Source organism: Bactrocera dorsalis, chromosome 2 (genome assembly GCF_023373825.1).
Source record: "Bactrocera dorsalis isolate Fly_Bdor chromosome 2, ASM2337382v1, whole genome shotgun sequence".
NCBI lineage: Eukaryota > Metazoa > Arthropoda > Insecta > Diptera > Tephritidae > Bactrocera > Bactrocera dorsalis.
Window position 1 is genome coordinate 86,794,270 of NC_064304.1, and position 18,275 is coordinate 86,812,544.

The 18,275-nt window shown below is 34.8% G+C and overlaps 1 protein-coding gene across 13 annotated transcripts in view; it reads right to left on the reverse strand.

The window, feature by feature from the left end:
- The window catches only part of LOC105223317 (microtubule-associated protein Jupiter), a 202,801-nt gene that overhangs the window by 63,457 nt on the left and 121,069 nt on the right, over nt 1-18,275 (reverse strand). Inside the window, exons 1-2 of one of the 13 annotated variants that reach the window (XM_029549126.2) lie at nt 15,366-15,681; nt 14,311-14,600 (exon numbers count right to left, since the gene is read on the reverse strand). The exons of 9 other annotated variants lie outside the window; for them this stretch is intronic. In XM_029549126.2, coding sequence (XP_029404986.2) covers nt 14,311-14,372 — 62 coding nt within the window. In that variant the 5' untranslated portion in view covers nt 14,373-14,600; nt 15,366-15,681. Of the gene's footprint in view, nt 1-14,310; nt 14,601-15,353; nt 15,682-18,275 lie in introns of those variants that run through there. 3 more of the 13 variants (XM_029549125.2, XM_011201018.4, XM_011201021.4) reach the window with 3 other exon arrangements.

Consider the following 18,275-nt stretch of genomic DNA (forward strand, 5'->3'; position numbering starts at 1 on the left):
CTCGATTTCAAAAAATTGTTTTTGAAAACCGAAATAAGTATAATTTAAAAATAATAATTTGCTAACAGGTGTGAATGATTTGAAAGTTTCGAAAACTTGATTTTAAGGAATAAGTCGGTAGAAGGTTGCCATGAGCTGAATGCTAATGTCCAGTTCAAAATTTACTAGCTTAAAAAATCTAAAATAGAATTCAAGAAAAAAGACAGTTCAAAATGCCCTCAGCATTTTTTGCACTGAAAAAATATATTGTCTAAAATGATCATAAAATTGTGATTTTGTTGCCGCCACAACATTACACGTAATATTCTCATCTATAAATTGGTTTAACCCTCTGCTGTTAGGTAGGTAGATGTTAGAGTTAATGATTTAAATAATACATTTGATATCTAAAAAATACCTCAAAAGAAAGTGAAAATGTAAATTCATGCACACATACACGGCTAATACTGTGACAAACTAAAAATAATCAATAACTGTCATCAAAATATTATTTGCAAGATCAATGGCCTTTTTATTGATAGTCAACCAAACAATTTGTTGTTGCCAATTTCATGGGAAACATTGTTGATATACTTGTGTGTTGCCATTAAAGTTATTAATGGGAAACATATAAAATATATGGAAGCGTATGCTTTTTAAAGCGAGACAAAAATATGTGGGAAAAATTATATTAAATTTATATGTATGTATATACATATGTATACATATGTATATACGAGTATATATATTTTTTTTTTGAAGGTCAATAAATCCTTGTAAAGCTAGCAAAAATTGTAATTGTACAAAAATTCCACCGCTAATATGACATAAAACCAATTGTCATTCATTTATGGTATATGTATAAACATATCTTTATCGCTAAATACAATGTCTTCCTTGAACATTTTTACTGTCGGATCTCTTTTTTGTCTGTTTTATTTTCGTGAAATTGTCATGCAATCCGAAATTTGCATTATCCTTCCATTGTCTTCCGCCTGTTTACATGCAAATAAAAAATGAATTTGCATTTTGACATTCATCAACACAATGGATTTTATATTGATTTAACAACAATATTACAATCGGTAATATGTGACACCAACAAACGAGAAGAAGCAGAGTATATAATAAGAAAAAAGCAAATACGGAAGTATTTTAATTTAATATGCACAATAATCAATGGAAATAGTAACACATCAAGAGTTTTTTTTAGCGAGCTAGGAAAGACAATATAAAGGTTTATGTGTATATGTACAGGTAGGGGTTTATTATTGTAGTTTACTATTTGGGGTAGTCTACTTTATCACGAACATAAGTATTTGAGTAAACAAAGTATTGACTGAAGATCGAAAACTTGCCTCTTCTGAGTTGTACATACACTTCTGAAACAGTGCTTGAAAAACGTCGTGTTGATTTCAGAGAGATAGCAGAGAATTTTAATATCGCTTATAAATTGACTCAATAAATTTTGGTTAAAGCAACAGTGCTTGAAAATCGTCGTGTTGGCTTCAAAGAGTTAGCAGAGGATCTCAACATCTTTTATGGATCATCTCAACACATTTTGGTCAAAAAAAACATTCTATTGGCTTCAGAGATAGCAGAGAATCTCAAGATCTCTTATAAATAGACTCAATACAAAACCAGCGTCAAGTAAAAAAAAAAGGTGCTTGACCACGAAGCTAACGACCCCACATTCCTAAAAGTAGTATTACTAGTGACGACGAAACTGCCCAACGATTTAGCGATTGGCGCTTTGAAAATGGGCCCATACCTCAAAAAAAAAAACACACACAAAGGGGTCAAATGGTCAATAAGGAATACTACTTGAGGCGAGAAAATGTTTTTTTGCCAGTCCGTGTCAAATTCGATTAATTATTCCTTAAATCATGAAATTGTGGAAATATAGTGTACGTACAGTAATGAAAAACTGAGGGACTAGAACGCATATATAAAGTTAAAATAAGGATAAAGGTAACAATGCAAAAATAAAAATGAAGGCAACAGAATTTATAACCAGAAATATGTATGTTTATATATACTGAACTGAATATACACTGAAAATAGTAATTGTAATAAAACGGCCTTACATTTGTCAAATTTGTAGCGTTTTCGCCATAACAATATGATTATCGTGTGCAAGCCGCGATGAATATTTGGCACAGTAACAATGGCTGGTGATGGCGGCAGCTGGCACCAAAGGTATTTATATAATATATTTTCCACAAAAAAAAATATATATAGCAGTTTTTTTTCAGGAAGCACTAGCAAAATTGCAGGACAGGGTGTAGTGAAGAATGTTTTAGCAGTAAAAGTAAGAAAGCAGAGTTTGTTGGTAGATTAATGTATATATAGTGCATAAGTACATATTGAAATGCTAGCACGATACCATAAACTCTAAAGTAGCGCTATTGCTTGAGCTTTTAGTTGGGCTGGCGATAGGCACTAATGTAAGGCATTCACGTGGCACCTTACCAACATAGGCAATCATTGTACGACTGACTATCAGTCAAATCGGCCAGTTAGTCAGTTGCTAGCTGAAAATATATGGCATTGCCATGATAACGTCAAAACATGGCAAAGAAATTCAAGCCAACACACATACACACAAGGACATGCCGCAAGGAGTCGGAAATGAATACGCAAATCAAAAGTAAGCTAGTGGAATGCCAGCGTAGATATGTACGGCTCGTAAATTTGTTGTATAATTGTGTTTGTTATATTTTAATTGGTTTGTTGGCCTAAATTTTATAGCATGCGTAAACAGAAATTCACTTAATTTTTATTGTATCTTTTATTTTTATGAGCCTTTAATCGTTTGCGGAGTTAGAAGTGAAAGAAAGGATGTGGTGTGTAAAAGAATGTATGTACATATGTAGGTACATATGTATGTAAGTATGTGTAAGCTTTAAATTCTGTCTAAAGCAACTAAAATTATTTTACACTTTTTCTACAGTTTGCAATAAAAACGCCGTGGTCAATTGGTTAACTGTGAGAAATGTCAAAGCGCGACGGGTTTACGACGCGAACCGACGTTTTTCGCAACTGCTCAAAGCTTGGCCACAGAAGTCGTAAAAGTGGTCGTATAAATGTATAAAAAAGTAATTAAGCAACTTAGAAAGTTTTGCGACAAAAGATTACCTAACACAAAGCAGTGAAGTAAGCGAAGAAAATAAACAGGAAGAGATGGAGTAAATAGTAAGTTTTGCAATGAGCCATTTAGTATATACAGAACGGTGAAAATCGTGGAATGTTAAAATTTTAGCAAATTGTCGTCAGTGCACCCAAACACATGCACACATACACAGTTATACATACAATTAAAATTTAATAAAATATATAGACGAAACTCGAGCAAACATCTCCAACATTAATAACGGGTATCGGCCAATGAATTTTATTTACTATTAATGTGAAATCTGTTTTTTTCAACTAAACTAAAAAATACAAATTAAAAAAAATTAAAAATTAAAATAAAATACAAATAAAATAAAATTAAAAAATAAAATTAAATAAAAAAAAAATAAAATTAAATTAAAAAAATACGATAAAATAAAAATTAAAAAATTAAATTTAATAAACATTAAAAAAAAAAAATAAAATAAAAATTAAAAACATTAAAGTATGAAAAATGCTTGAACAAGCAAAAATAGTAACAGGAAATGCTTACACAAGCAAAATAGTGTGAAAGCTATAAGCACAGCATCCAACAACAACCACTCAACTCTGAGAACCCAAACGACACAAGCAGCTGAAAAGCGTTACCAAGCAGCAGCATTACGAATTCACGCACTTTGCTTAATTTTAATTGCAATTTCACTACCCGAAAGCTGTGAAACGAGCTTAGGAAACGCTTTGTGTTGGTTGCTTCTGCGAATGGAATAATGTCGAGTCACTAGAACAAAGGTAAATAATCGCGTGCTTTTTGTTGTTCTTCATTTTAATCGGCTAACCGTACTTTTATGAAGCGACTGGAAGGCAAAATGCTGAACGTAAAGCAACAAGTAAGTACTGGCTGTTAATACTTTACTACAGTTTGTATAGAAAGAAGTGTTTGTCATGTGATAATCCAAAAGCAGACAAAAAGTCTTGAATATTCAGTTATCTAAACTGTCGTATTAGCGCAATCGCTAAAAGTCGTCAAATGGACGATAAAACTGGTAGTTATTCAAAGCTGGTAATAAATGTATGACAATTTCCGAAAAACTTTTGTGTTGTGTTTATGCTCAAACATGGATTTGTGAAATGTTTTTCAAGAAAATTGTAAGCAAAATCTTTTGAAGCGTAAGAATCGATTGTGATCCCAGCACAACACAGCGGGTTCGAAACTTGGGTTAGGATCAAATGGTATTTAAAAAAAGGCATATTGTATTTTGGCTGTTCACTGAAATAGCAGTTTTTAATTTTTCTCAACGAAAAGTGCCGATAAAAATTTTAAATTTGTGAATAGTGAGTAAAATTAAGTTTATTATTGTAATTTAAATGACAATAGTCTATAACAATGAAAAAATTTAAATTTTAGTGGGTACAGGACCCCACTGCTCCAAGGAAGATAGGCTTTTGATTGTTGAGCTTAGAGAGGATAGGAAAACATACAAAGAAATACAAAGCCGTTTAAAAAGTTCTGCCAAGATGATATACAATGCCATAAATTATGAATTGAAGCCCGAAAAACGTGATACCCTACGCAAAACTACAAATTTGGAGAACCCTCGCATAATGAGCTTCAACAAAAACAATCCTTTTGCATCTTCTAGGAAAATAAAAGCGGAACTGAAGTTGGGGATCAGCGTCGTAACCATTCGACGACGACAGATGAAAGAAAATTTGAATGCGCGAAGCCCACGAAAGGTGCCTTTACTTAGTCAAAGATATATCAAAGTCCGATTTGAGTTTGCCAAAAGCCATTTGAACTGGCCAATATCAAAATAGCGCAATATCCTTTGGACAGATGAGTCCTCAATGGTGTTGTTTTGTGGAGAAGGCTCTAGACAGTATGTCCGTCGACCCCCAAACACGGAGTATATTCCAGATTATACTTCAGATTATACGGTCAAGACAGTAAAGCACGGTGGCTTTAAAATTATGATATGGGCCGTTCTTTCCTATAGCGGTGTGGGCCCAATACATATGTTCGATGGGATCATGGATTAAAATGTGTACGTGGAGATATTAAGGAATGTTATGCTGACATGTGCCAGGTGGAATATGCCCTTAAAATGGACATTCCAGCAGGATAACGATCCAAAACAGACCAGAAAATTGGCTAAAAATTGGCTTAGCCAAGAAAAAATCGTGTTGATGTCATGGCCAGCTCAATCCACGGATTTCAACCCCATAGAAAACTTATGAGGACACGTCAAACGATTTGTCTCAAAACAATCCCCGTCTTCTAAGCCGCAGGTTTGGCATGTTGTTCAAGAAGCATGGGCGCAGATTCCTCTTGAGCGTTGTCAGAGCTTGGTTGACTCCATACAGGTCATCTGCACTGCTATTTCAATGAACACAGCTGTATGTATCTTTACAGCGACGGCTATCTCGAACAACTTCACTTTAAAGTCATCAAAAATTATTTTGTGGACGTTGTTCGGTGCTCATTTCATCACGTCTAAACTTAGCATAACAATCCTTGATGGTTAATTTTCAGGGGGCAGTATCCGGAAACTCGTTATCAAGCCAAGTTTTTGCTTCAACTGTATTTTTTTCCCTTCAAAAAGAAATATGTATTTTTGGGGCTAACTGAAAATTATTTGGATTTAACTCTAGTAGCGTCTTCTATGTTTCAGGTCGGATTTGTTAAGTAAAATAAGCTTCATCGATTTATTATCGATGAAAATTATATAACTCTTTTGAAAAAGGGGAAGCTGTCAAATCATATGATCTATTACTTTCATAAGCAATTGAAATTAAAATGCTATAAAACGAAAACGAAACAAATAGGGCCAGACATTTCATTTATGATTTATAGTGACATTGAAATGTTGGCAGAACCGGAATTTACAAATATAAAAATTTACGTGTGTATGTACTTAAGTATATATCAAGGTAAATAGATTAAAACCGCTTGGGCAATAGAAGAGAGTGTATACCATATGCCGTAGACTATTTATTTACCATTTCAAGCAACTCGTTAGTTAGCACTACCAAGTAGAGAACGTTTGATATTCAAAAGTGATAAATCGATTTTCAATTTGCGTCCAAATAAAGCAAATAAATGATATAAAAGCGAACAGTCGCCAAAATGAATGGCCTCTGACAGGAAGTTAAGCAACGTAAAAATAAAATTATACAAAAATAAAAATTAACTTAAGAATCGTTGAAAATCGAAAGTGGCACGCGCCCACATTATGTAAATATGTATGCATTTACCATATCTATTATATATACAGTTATAAGTATCATCGGCGCGCTTTTTACGCTTTGCTAGTTAATTTGCGGTAAATTCTCCAAATAATTAATTATCCATTTATGTATTGAACTATGAGGAAATGTGACATGCCTGAGTGACTCCGTTGATAATGAAATGATATTTATTATTTAAATGCGTACATAATATTTCCAAATATGGCAACGCTTATTTTTATTGCTCTTCAAATGCTTATGACATTGAAAGTAGATCTTCTTAATTTCTCGTGAACCACTTCGAGTGAAAGTGAGGTTAGAAGACAGCCGAACTTGTTGGGCATTCAGATGACCTCATAAGTATGTCATTTATAGTACGATAAATGCGACAGGAAAAAAATTTAAACGTGAAACCGTTCAAGGTTGGGCAATAGCAACTTTGATATATTTTTGTATTGTTTCAATTATAAGGAAGATATAGGAAAAAATAGCTTTGCAAACTTCTGTTTTAAGAATATATGTTAAAAAATTTGTGCCCAGGGTCTTGGTCTTCTGGGTCTTGATTTTAGCTGTATTTAACGGGTGATCCAAGTAGACGAACTTTTTTCAGTAGCCTTTTGACAAATCACACGTGAATCGTGTCAAGCTGTCATGTTATTTTTGTTCAGCATTGTTTGGCATTTCATCATGGGAAGATTTACGCCTGAACAATGTTTATAAATCGTTCAACTTTGTTATGAAAATTCACGAATATGTTTCGCACGCTTCGCTCAATTTATGGTCAACATAATTGGCCTACTGAGCATACTATCCACAACACTATCAACTATTTTGAGACCCAGCATTCATTATTGGATAATACTTGTATTATTATTATAGTCAATTCGACGTCGTTCGCAGCAACTCGGACTGATGTATGGAACGACTTGGCGCATTTAACGTCGAGATCTTAAATTAAAAAATTACAAAATACAGTTTGTGCAAGAATTGAAACCACTCGACCTTTCTAAGCGACATCTCTTCGCTCTATGGGCTTTTGAAAAGTTCAAAGAAAATCCATTTGGGATGAAGAAGAATCTTAAGAGATTCAAGAGCTGTCATTTTATCCCGAAAAACACGGTTTTTGGGATCATCGTTCCATATTTCTTCAAAAATGATACCGGTGAGAACGTAACCGTCAATGGCAACCGTTATCTTTTTGTTTGATGCCTGAAATTGAAGCTCATGGACTAGACGACTTTTGGTTTCAACAAGACGGCGCCACTTCCCACACATCGCATCATTCAATGGATTTATTGAGGGAATACTTCCGTAGATAATTTCTCGTTTTGGGCCAGTCGATTGGCCACCAACATCGTGTGATATCACACCGTTTGACTTTTTCTTGTCTATCGAGTCATCGAAAAGTGGACTAAAAGGATGGACGGATGGAAGAGATAATCTTCTAAATCTAATTTGAAGTTTCTGGGATTTTCTTTTAAAAAGTAAGGAATCTCGAACTGGTTAATTTCATACAATTATTCTATTATTATTCTCTCTTTTGAGGACTAGTAATTTGTTGCGCATGATAACAAATGTTTCTGTGACTTGCACTTTTTAATTAAAACATATATTTTCATGAATGGCGAGATTATTTTCACACTTTCCCTAACAAGAAAAAAACGAAAGGCTTACGAGCGCAGCAATAACAAGAGCAATAACCCAGAAAAATTACATAAATAGCACGAATGGAAAACTATGGACACAATCGGGTGCAATACATACATATGCACATCTTCGTGAGCGACAATACCAGAAGCACGAACACGTATGTTTGTTATATACATGTGTATAAGTGTTTGTATATTGCATGCACTTACTGGATATTAAAAATAACTCAATGAAAAGTTATGGGCTCGAAAAGTGCCGACTGGTAGATGACATGCCATAAAAGTGAAAAATCGAGACAGAAAAGCCACTTAAAGCTGTGTGACTCTTCCAAGCTATTTATGAGTTTTACTTATAAAAAAAATTCCATTGCATATGCATGTATGTATATAACACCTAAGAGAGCATTGTGTGAGTTCAGTTCGAAAATTTAAATTTCATGTTTGTTGCAGCTAATTTTAGGCGAACTGTCAGCAAGCAGTCACCGAAATTTATTTTCTCACATTTAGAAGTACAGGCTTTAAAAGCTCCTTGGCTTAGCGGTAAAAAGTTAATTGCAAGAAAGATTAAGAAAATATTAGCGAGCTGCACAAACTTTATTGCCAATAAATTGCCGAAGTGGAAAAAGATTGCCACAAGCAACAATAACAACTGGAAGTGGTATTGTCATGCTAAAATGATAAAGATTAAAGTAAGCGGAGTTGTGAGTGCCACAAACAGCCGAAATGCTGAGAATATACATAAAGATTTTGCAAAACTTTTCTTAGAAGTCTGAAGTTTTAAGTTTCCAGTTTTCATTTGAAAGACGAAAGCAGTGAAAGACGAAGTTGCGGCGCGCAGGCAGAAAAGCGCAACTTGTCACTAACTCTTAGAAGTGCACTTTATTTTTGGCGATTCGGGAATCTGAACGTGTTTGGCAGAACTGGCTGGCTAGCCGCTTAACTTGATTATTTCACCCTGGCAAACACACACACACACATAAATACAAAGTTCGCTGGCTGGTTGCTTAGTCAGCTCGGTCGATTATTCATGTTTCATAAAAGTTGCTCAATGTACGAGAGCAATAACAACTACAACAGCAACAAATAGTAGTTACCTGGTCAAGGAAATGAAAAGAAGAAGAAGTACAGGAGAAACAACTGAAAACGATTAAAATTTAACTGCCTACACACTTGCAACATATGTATATGCACAGACCTTTAGTCAACTCTAAGCAAGTTGTGGGTTCATTGAACCCGCACTTGATTTTTTCGGCTTCTTTTTTGCACGCTTATGTTCTGCCCCGCACATTGAAAGTAGAAAGCAGAAAGCGGGCGCAATTTCAAAGGTAAATGCAATAAAATGGTCAAGGAAACGTTTTCATGGCACAAGAACATTGGGAAAACTTATGTATACGGCGCATACTAACGGTTGTTTTGAGTAAAAGCGCGAAAAACGACAAATATGCGGAGCAGGTCGGCTGAGCTCAGCTGAGGAGAAACAGACTGCAATAAAAATATGCGCAAAGGCTGCACAAACTTCCTCGGTCCAAGGGGAATTTAGACATTTTCGAAAGGCAAGTAAATCAATAGCGCCGACGCCGACGAGGAGATATGAACGGCCGAAGTGCAGCTGATTTGCGAATTCGCTTTGTTGTGGCGGCCGTTTGCTTAGAATGTGGCATGTGGTACGTAAATGTGGCAAGAAAATCGCAAATGTGGCATTAGTAAGCCTGTATGTATGTACACACATATCAAAAGTAAGCCGACCGGAAGTGAATGGACGAAGTGCTGGGAAGTCGGCAAGTTAAGCCGTTAAGTGGTTTGAGTAGGAGCGAGGATAACTTGCGACAAAGAATACCCATCGGCTTGACGCTGATTGACTACTGCAGGCATACATATAAGTATGTAGATATGTACATATCTATATATACAAGTATATATGTATGTATGTATGTATGTATGTATGTATAGCAGCTCATGACGCGTCGAAGCGAAATTGTCGACTAGACATCGCGCGCTCGTATTAAAAGTTGACGTTGAGGTTAATGCACTTTACAAGTGTGGAATTTTCAAAATTGAAAAGTCAACGAACGAAAACCCACAAACCCACCACGTATCACGTGTGTGTATGCGGTGTAATTTCTGTTTCTAATGCACAAAAATCAATATTGACAGCTGGCAATAGAATAACGGTGGATGGATGTCATAATTAAGAACATACCAACAGACAAGAGGGATTGCAACAACAACAAAACGCATTAAATATGTGCAAAGCAAAGTCCAAAGAGCTATCGATTTTTGTTAACAATAGCGAAAAGAACACAGCCACTCACAAGTAATGCACGCTGCGTCGTCAGACAAACGGTCGCACCGTGGCGAGAAGCCTTAAAAAATGACTGTAGAATGCGTCGCATTAGCATAACTAAAAAAGAATGACCACCCGCTGCCGGCCAGATCGCCTCGTTCATGGCTACTCAGCACCTTCGTGACGTAACGTACCGTTAGACAAACTGTAAAACGTGCGCAACGCAAGTCGCGTGTTGCACAACATCATTTAATGTTTTGTTTTTTTTACCTACATACTCGTATATACCTTTGTTTCAAACACGGCTACACGCAATCTCACAATGAAGCGTCAGCTGACGTACCGGTCAAGAGTGTTTCTAAAGCTTAAAAAATTACCAAACAGCTGATGTATGCAGACTGGCATACAAAAATATTTGATAGACAGTTATTTATACGGCAAACAAAATGGCAATGTAGAACACGAGGGCTGTTGGATTAGTCTGTTTTGGTTGTCTATATAAGCACTTATAAAGTTGAGAATTTCAAAAACTCGCTTTTCTCAATATATCGTGTGTACTTATTATATACATATATTTGAGAATATACTCCGAAAATTTGAAGTTTTTACAGCAAATACTTTATATAAGTAAGGCATTTTTTATATTTGTGTAACTGACTTTCAAAACTTTATACTAGCTCTTCTCAAAGTCTGTTTAGAAAAATTTCTTCTTCTGAACTGATCGACAAGATAGTTTCAAACGACCACCTCGAATATATTTTTCAGGTAATGATCGAAGAAATAGGAATTTTTAAGCCGCTCTGAATTTAAAAATTTTTCCCACAAAAATTGACTCTTTGGCGAAGTCAAAAAATGATGCTAGTGATAATGATTTAACAACCTGATCGAACCTAAGCGGAAGATAACATAATTATCATATAATAACCCCGATAAAACTGCGGATTAATCTCCGTTGCATATAACCTCAATTTTTTTAGTTAAATAAAATAAGGATTTGAAGGAAAAGTGGAATGCTTAAGTAAGAATAATATTCACCAAAAGATAATCCATGTATTGGAATTATTGCAAATTTGAAGCGGCATTTGTATTGACAAGTTGGGCTCTAATAAATTAGTCACAATTTCCAAGCATTTAACGGGTTAAATATTTAGGAACTGTCGGTCTTAACACAAAAAAAAAATTTCCAAGCATTTAACGGGTTAAATATTTAAGAATTGTCGGTCTTAACACAAAAACAAAATTAAAAAAATTAAATAAAAAAAAAAAATTCGAGAAAAGCAATGGGTTTCGTAGAAAAACTAAATTTCTTTAAATAAATCAGGCTTATCCAACAGCGCTCGTACCAAAACAAAAAAAATTATATATGGTAAATCTAAAAGCCAACACTGCATAAAAATCCGAGTGACTTGTAATCTAATTTGAGTCATTAATAAAGTTTGTATAGTTCCTACCCACTATATACATATAAGAATATACAAAGTTGACGTGCAACAAAAAAGTTGAAAAAAAAATTCCAATAAGCAAGCGCGCAAACAGGGGTTGTTTGCATGTGCAACATTATAATGCATTTCATATTTGATTGATACTGAAACGCTACACGTCCACCCATCAAAGAGGGTGCTGTTAATTCCTGCATATAAACTTAGACACAAAATTAAAAATAAATTAAAATGAGGTTGTTACTTTAAAAGCTGTCGAGGGTTGACCATATGTTTTATGAACGATACTCCCCATGCAAGTTGTATCCTAACCTCATTTCTTTGCTCGAGCACGCTTTCGTCATACTCACTACCTGCATCTACCTCTAACGGGGTCAAGTAGTGCTGGCATGTTGGTGTGCACGTTTGCGGGGGCGAGCTTAAGGCTTCTGGTATGTGAGTGTGTATTTCTTAATGAAAGAATTTTATGGCTAAACAAAAGTGTTAACACTCTCAGTTGACTTGTGGTGTGTACATAGTATGTACAGTGTGTGATAACCCTGCCTGCTTCTGACGCTTATGTGGCATGGTTCTGTGGTATTGCGAGTATTCTTGGTAAATTGCTTAGATTATATTACCGATAAATGCTAACTAATGAATGTGTTTTTAATGAGCATTCAGCAGATAGCTGATTTCATTTTGTTTACCATTAAATAGGGTGAAGTGCTGGTAGAAGAGCAATGCCGTAATGTAAAATGATTTCTAAATTTTAAAGTATTCGTGAAAGTAAACTTTAGTAAAGTCATGGGTTACAAAGATTATGTATTATTTGTTACTATATTTTACTAAACGTCAAGCTTTTGAAAATCAAGACTATAATTACGTCTTCTCTAATTTAGAAAGAATGAACAATGTGGATCTGAGCAACAGAAAAACCTCGCAAAACCCAATATATCTGAAACCCTTCAACAATTCTCCAAAGTTATTGAAGTTTTCATGGAAATCAAATGAAAATGAGTTTTTGAACGATCCAGCAAGCAATTTTTTTGGTATCAAAGTTGTAACAGTGGAGTGTATTAAGGAGTTGTATCTAGTGAAAAGTTCTAAAATGGAGTTTCTTGTGATTTATTTTGAAGTCATTTTTTTAATAATTGCAAAAAAAAATTACATTTACAAAATTTAATGCAAGCTAATAGTCGGCGATTATTTTTAAAATTTGTGGATGCCCTTGATCCTATAGCCTATTTCCGAAAAAAATGTGTCTGGCGGTGTAAAAGTTGTTTCAGCACAAAATTCTCTTCAAAACCTTTAAAACATTGTTATTGCTATAGATAAATACTGGTTATGATCGAAAGACTAGTTGCAATTTTGATTTTGGACATAATGTTTTGAGGGTTTCCCCAAAAGCAGTCGTTTTTTGTGAAAAATATCCTCAAAAAAGAGTTACTTAAAAATCGAAATTATTATCAAGAATCTTATTCCTTCGATGCCTGATATCAATCAGGTCATTATGTACTATACATATATCAATGATATCAATATACAATATATTGTGTAGTCGAAAAAGTCTTTTCGTATTTTATCAATTATCACATTGTGTCATACCATATAGTGTTGAAAACATCAGTGTTCGATTTACACTGATGGAATAATGTCTCTAGCGGAAAAATGGCAAAAAGTGGTCGACCAAAATGGTACATATTTGATTATATAAAAAAATATGTTGAAGTTTAATTAGAAATATGAAAGGCCTTTTCGACTATCCAATATATCTAAGAAGGTCATGCTAAGCCATTGCTTGAAAAGTTGAAAATATTAATGCCTTTCAAATGAAAAATCAACAATGATATTGTCGACTGTTGTCTGTACTATGGAAAGGGACTCACTTTAACTCACTCCACGGGAAATCTAAGCTAAAAGCAAGCTAAACAATTTATGCCTGATTCATAAAAGACATGAGACATGGGTTTTTCTATAAGCAGATTTTATGTAATGATGGAATATTTTTTTTAAGTACAGATCCATCTCTAGAAAAGATAAAAACCAAGTCTGAACCCATTAAACAGCTTACCACTTGGTAGCAATAATACGACCGCATAGTAGGCATAATTAATAAAAGAAAATAATTTTGATTAAAGAAAACTTCAGATAGGGAGGGAGAATAATGGGAATAGTTAATAATTTCGAAAGTTGAAAAATAAAAAAAATTTATTCTTCTCGACCTAATCGCTGTAGCCCCACAAATAAGTACATATACAAGTACATTACCCTTTAAGAAAGGGCTCCGCCGCCTTAGTATTTTTTTATTTTCCGCCATTAAGTCATCTTCTGCAATTAAGCAGTTACTTTCCGTATGTACGTATATAAATATGCATGGCTTATTCCCGAAATGCCAGTAGCAAGTTAAAACACACATTGACGCTCAGTTGGCTGAACATTTTAATAGAAGCTACTGCGAGTTAGTAAATTGACGCTCAGTACGATTTTCAGCCCTTTCACTTTAATTGCCAGTTTAAAGTAGAATTGGAAAGTAACTAACTAGCCTCCTCATACAAGCTAACGAACAAGATACATATGGAAAGTACATATTTATTTATTTAAGTATGGAGTTAATCGGTTTGACTCGACTACTTTTGCTTACCTCTTTTTAGTTTTGCCCACATTGTAGAGTTCAACATGTTTGAATGCAGCGTATGTGGCCATTTTTGTGTTGTTTATTTTTTTCGTGTGTTGTAGTTATATATTATTTAAATGTTAATTGCACAATTGCAACGCTGACACGTGAAAGATCGTTGGCTTTGATGATTTCGGACTTCCTCTTGTACCCAAATTGAACAACAAAAAAAAACCTCGCCGGATGCTACGTCGTTAAGTCGGTAGATGTGGCAAGTGCTCTACTGGAAGTTTCTTTAGCTTTCTCAAGAAAGTAATCTAGAAACAAAACATGCTTGAGTGATGGCAATAACGGCGATAGTGTCCGGGAAATTGTGAAATATTTCCAAGGATGGAGACATTATTGATTACAAAAATTGATTAGAACTTGTAGATATCTACACACTTTGACATACCATGCCGTATAATGTATTTCATATATACATACTGCGTATCCTTGTCACATGTCACCTGTCAAGGATATGTGCCGGACGTCAGTCAGCGCTGACTTTGAAAAACAGATCAAATAAATAAATAGCACAGCATAAATGCCTTTGGTACTCCCACACTGGGTTGAAATTGAGTTTTTCTACTAGCAAAGTGCGTAAACTTTTGCAGGAAGTCGTAAAATCAATATAGCATTTGGCCGGAGAGCCGAAACTTTACACATATATAATTGAGGGGGATGCACTGTGGCAGGGGTGAAGAGTGAAAATCAGTTACAACGCAGTCAAGTCCATGCAATAGGACTGAAAGCTATATGAGCGTCGAAGAGCGTAAGTTGTATCCTTGAACAGGATGAGAGCGCAGCTTTTAGAGCCATTACATACAGCTGGTGGGATGCTGGCGGCCATTTGGCTGCACAAGTATAATGCGTAGGCCAGCTGCAATGCTGCTACAATACTCCGGTGATGCTATGAGATAATACTTTTCTATGTGGTCTTGAGTCCTTTGAAATATTTCACAATTTTCAATTGCCTTTTTTTTTTTGCAAATTCCTCGTTTATTCTATTTTTTCGAAATAAAACTCACAAAGAAACCAACACTTTATTGTTTTAACGGTTATTTCTGTAGCTGGAAACGCGGCAGGATAATACTGAATATGAGCACACTTCGAAACTTTTTCGCTTTTGTTCACGTTTTCGTTTGAAAAAATTGATATTTCGGTTTTCCTTAATTATTATGGTGATTTGGAAGATTTTGAGAATTTCTTTAATTTATAAATACTTTATACTTTTTTAAATAAATAAATAAATATTTCTTTTCTTTTAATGTTCGTGCGTGAATGCGTTTTATGCGCTTTTCTTTTTTCCTCTGTTGTGAACGTCACGATTTGAAGCTTTCGACTGAACCGTAAATGGAAAAGTGGAAAACATTTTATATTATATCGATCCGCATGGCATGAAGACACTCACGAGAGCGCATACAATGCAGAGAGCAGGCGGAAAAGCGCTATGCAACACTAAAGTACACACACACATACACGTTCACAAGCCGATAAGCAGCGGTGTGATTAATGTGCCAGCCAGCTAAGAGCGGCAAGTAAAAGCAGAAGCAACGGGAATAAGTAAACGTGTGCTCATGAGCCGAGAAAAGTCAACAAAAGCAGCAACCACTGCAGTCAAAAAGCCGCCTGGTGGTAAACAAAACGTCTGCCGACTTTTGTTGTATGAGCGAGCGTACAAGTGAGCATTTCGTAGAGCGGTTAAAAAGTAAAATCAAAAAACTCTTTTGTGGCAGTGGATGAAGAACAAAAAACATCTAGAACAATACTTCGTAGTAACGAAATTATTCAGGAGAATACTGTGAAGCAGTAAATGTACATTGATACAGAACTTTCAGTTTAAGCAAATTTGAATTTCCCTTAGCAGTCATAAGAAATTTTGTATATTACGGTACGAATAACAAATTTGTTAGCTGATTTGAAGAATTTGGCATATATGAGAATTTTGACAAACTTGGAAAGAAGTTAGGGGTTTCATATGGTCTCATTAGGTTATACAAATAGGTTATAACGAATCGAGAATATAGCGTGTATAACTGTAATTACGTAAACTCATTTTTGTATACAATCCAAAAACAATTTTTTTAAACAAGTGTAAAAGTTTATGATTTTAGGATGCCTTATGACAAGTTGTGAGTCCCCTAAGTATATTACTTTTTTTGTGATATAGACCAGGGTAGATAATTTTGAAACCCATTAGAAATGAAAGATAAAGTAACAAAGAAGAAAGGAAAATAGTTTACGGGCGATCTGAGGAGTCATATAGAAAACAATTATACCGCAAAGTGGTAGGTAATAAAAATATCTAACATTTTTGTATGACCAGCTTTTGGACATAGCCTCAAAAACTATGTGAAAAAATTAAATAACCAAGTTTTTAGATTTCTTATTTTTACTTTACACAAAATTGTTTTTACCTTCTTTTGTTCCAAACACAATTTAGTTTTTTATGAACTTAAAATATTTATTTTTTGTTTCTTATTTTGACTTAATATTGAAAGAATCCAATTTTCAATGAAAAATACTGACGCCAAAATATATAATTTTTTAAGTCGATAAGGTTTTTTTCGCACCAATTTTATATATATTTTTTTTTGGTTTTTACCAAAAATAGTAAAAAAAAACATAGTCCGTTCGCCTATAGCCCACTGATCCTAATTGAGGCCCGTTGTAGGCAAAGTGAACAAAAAAACCAAAGGAAAAAAAATAATAAATAAAAAAAAATATATATTTATTATACATGACTTTTTTCAATTTTTTTTTAATACTAACTTTTTCCCATTATAGTTTGAACTTCCGAGTAGTGACATGCTATTTTATATAAAAGCATAAAATCATGGCAAATTCAGTCAAATATGTATAAAAACCACCGCATTGGCAACACCACAAGTGCATCAACAATGCAATGCTAAAATTTCTCCAAGAACATTATGTTGAGCAGAGCGATTACTCGAAAGCGCGCTCCCACAAGCACGCGTTCTCATCAACCAACTATGTACATACGAATGCACAGTGAGCATGCATACAAACAAAACAAATGAAATGAGTATGCTCAGTACAACAGCAACACATACAGCTGATTTGTGGCTGCTTTGTTGTTTGGAGCTTTGCAGCGCTTTTGTCGTAGCGGCACATATTCAGTGGAGTCAAATAACAAAAACAATAAACAAATACAACATCATCGCCGTTGCGATGCGCATTGTCTGCATTTGTTGGGCTAGGTTGTGCTAAGATACTTTTAAACGCGCATACACACATATAAGTCATGTTGCCGATACTGATGAGTACATACATATGATGGATACGATATGCCGTTAGCAACATTTGCAGCGCGTGCCAAAATAGCTGGCAACATGTTGCTAGCGCTCACGATGACTAACACTGCGTGCAGCAGTGTTTGTTGCTATTGCTGTTTTAAGGCATTGTAGTTCAATAACCGGAATATGGTGTCACGTTTTGTTGTCGGTTATTTTGTAAGACAATTGTTTATGTGCTTATTCGCAGATGCGTATTTGTGTGTAAAAATGTTGCGTGCGTGCGAAGCGTAGGCGCACTGCTTACGCTATACACACACACTCGGATGCAGTGTTGTTCTACTGAAGAGCTTGCTGCAGCGCTGCAGGTGTTGATTTTTTGCAAATAGATGCACATACGATTTTTTTCTCGCGGAGAGCGTGAGCATTTATGAAGTGGTGGAGAAAATATCAATAAAAGCTCATTCAAATATGCAATACTCGTAGAACGGAAATGAACAGTTATGAAAGATGCAAGCTATGCAAATGTATGCAAAAATTGTAGCATATACTAAATTTAAAATGGTTTAAAATGTGCATACTTAACTTAATCCATAATGGAAGAGTACTGCGAGCTGAACTTATTTTAGGATGTAGTGTTAATCTACAATGTAGAAGTTCACGCAAGTGAGGAAAGTTCTCTGATTGCCATTCACT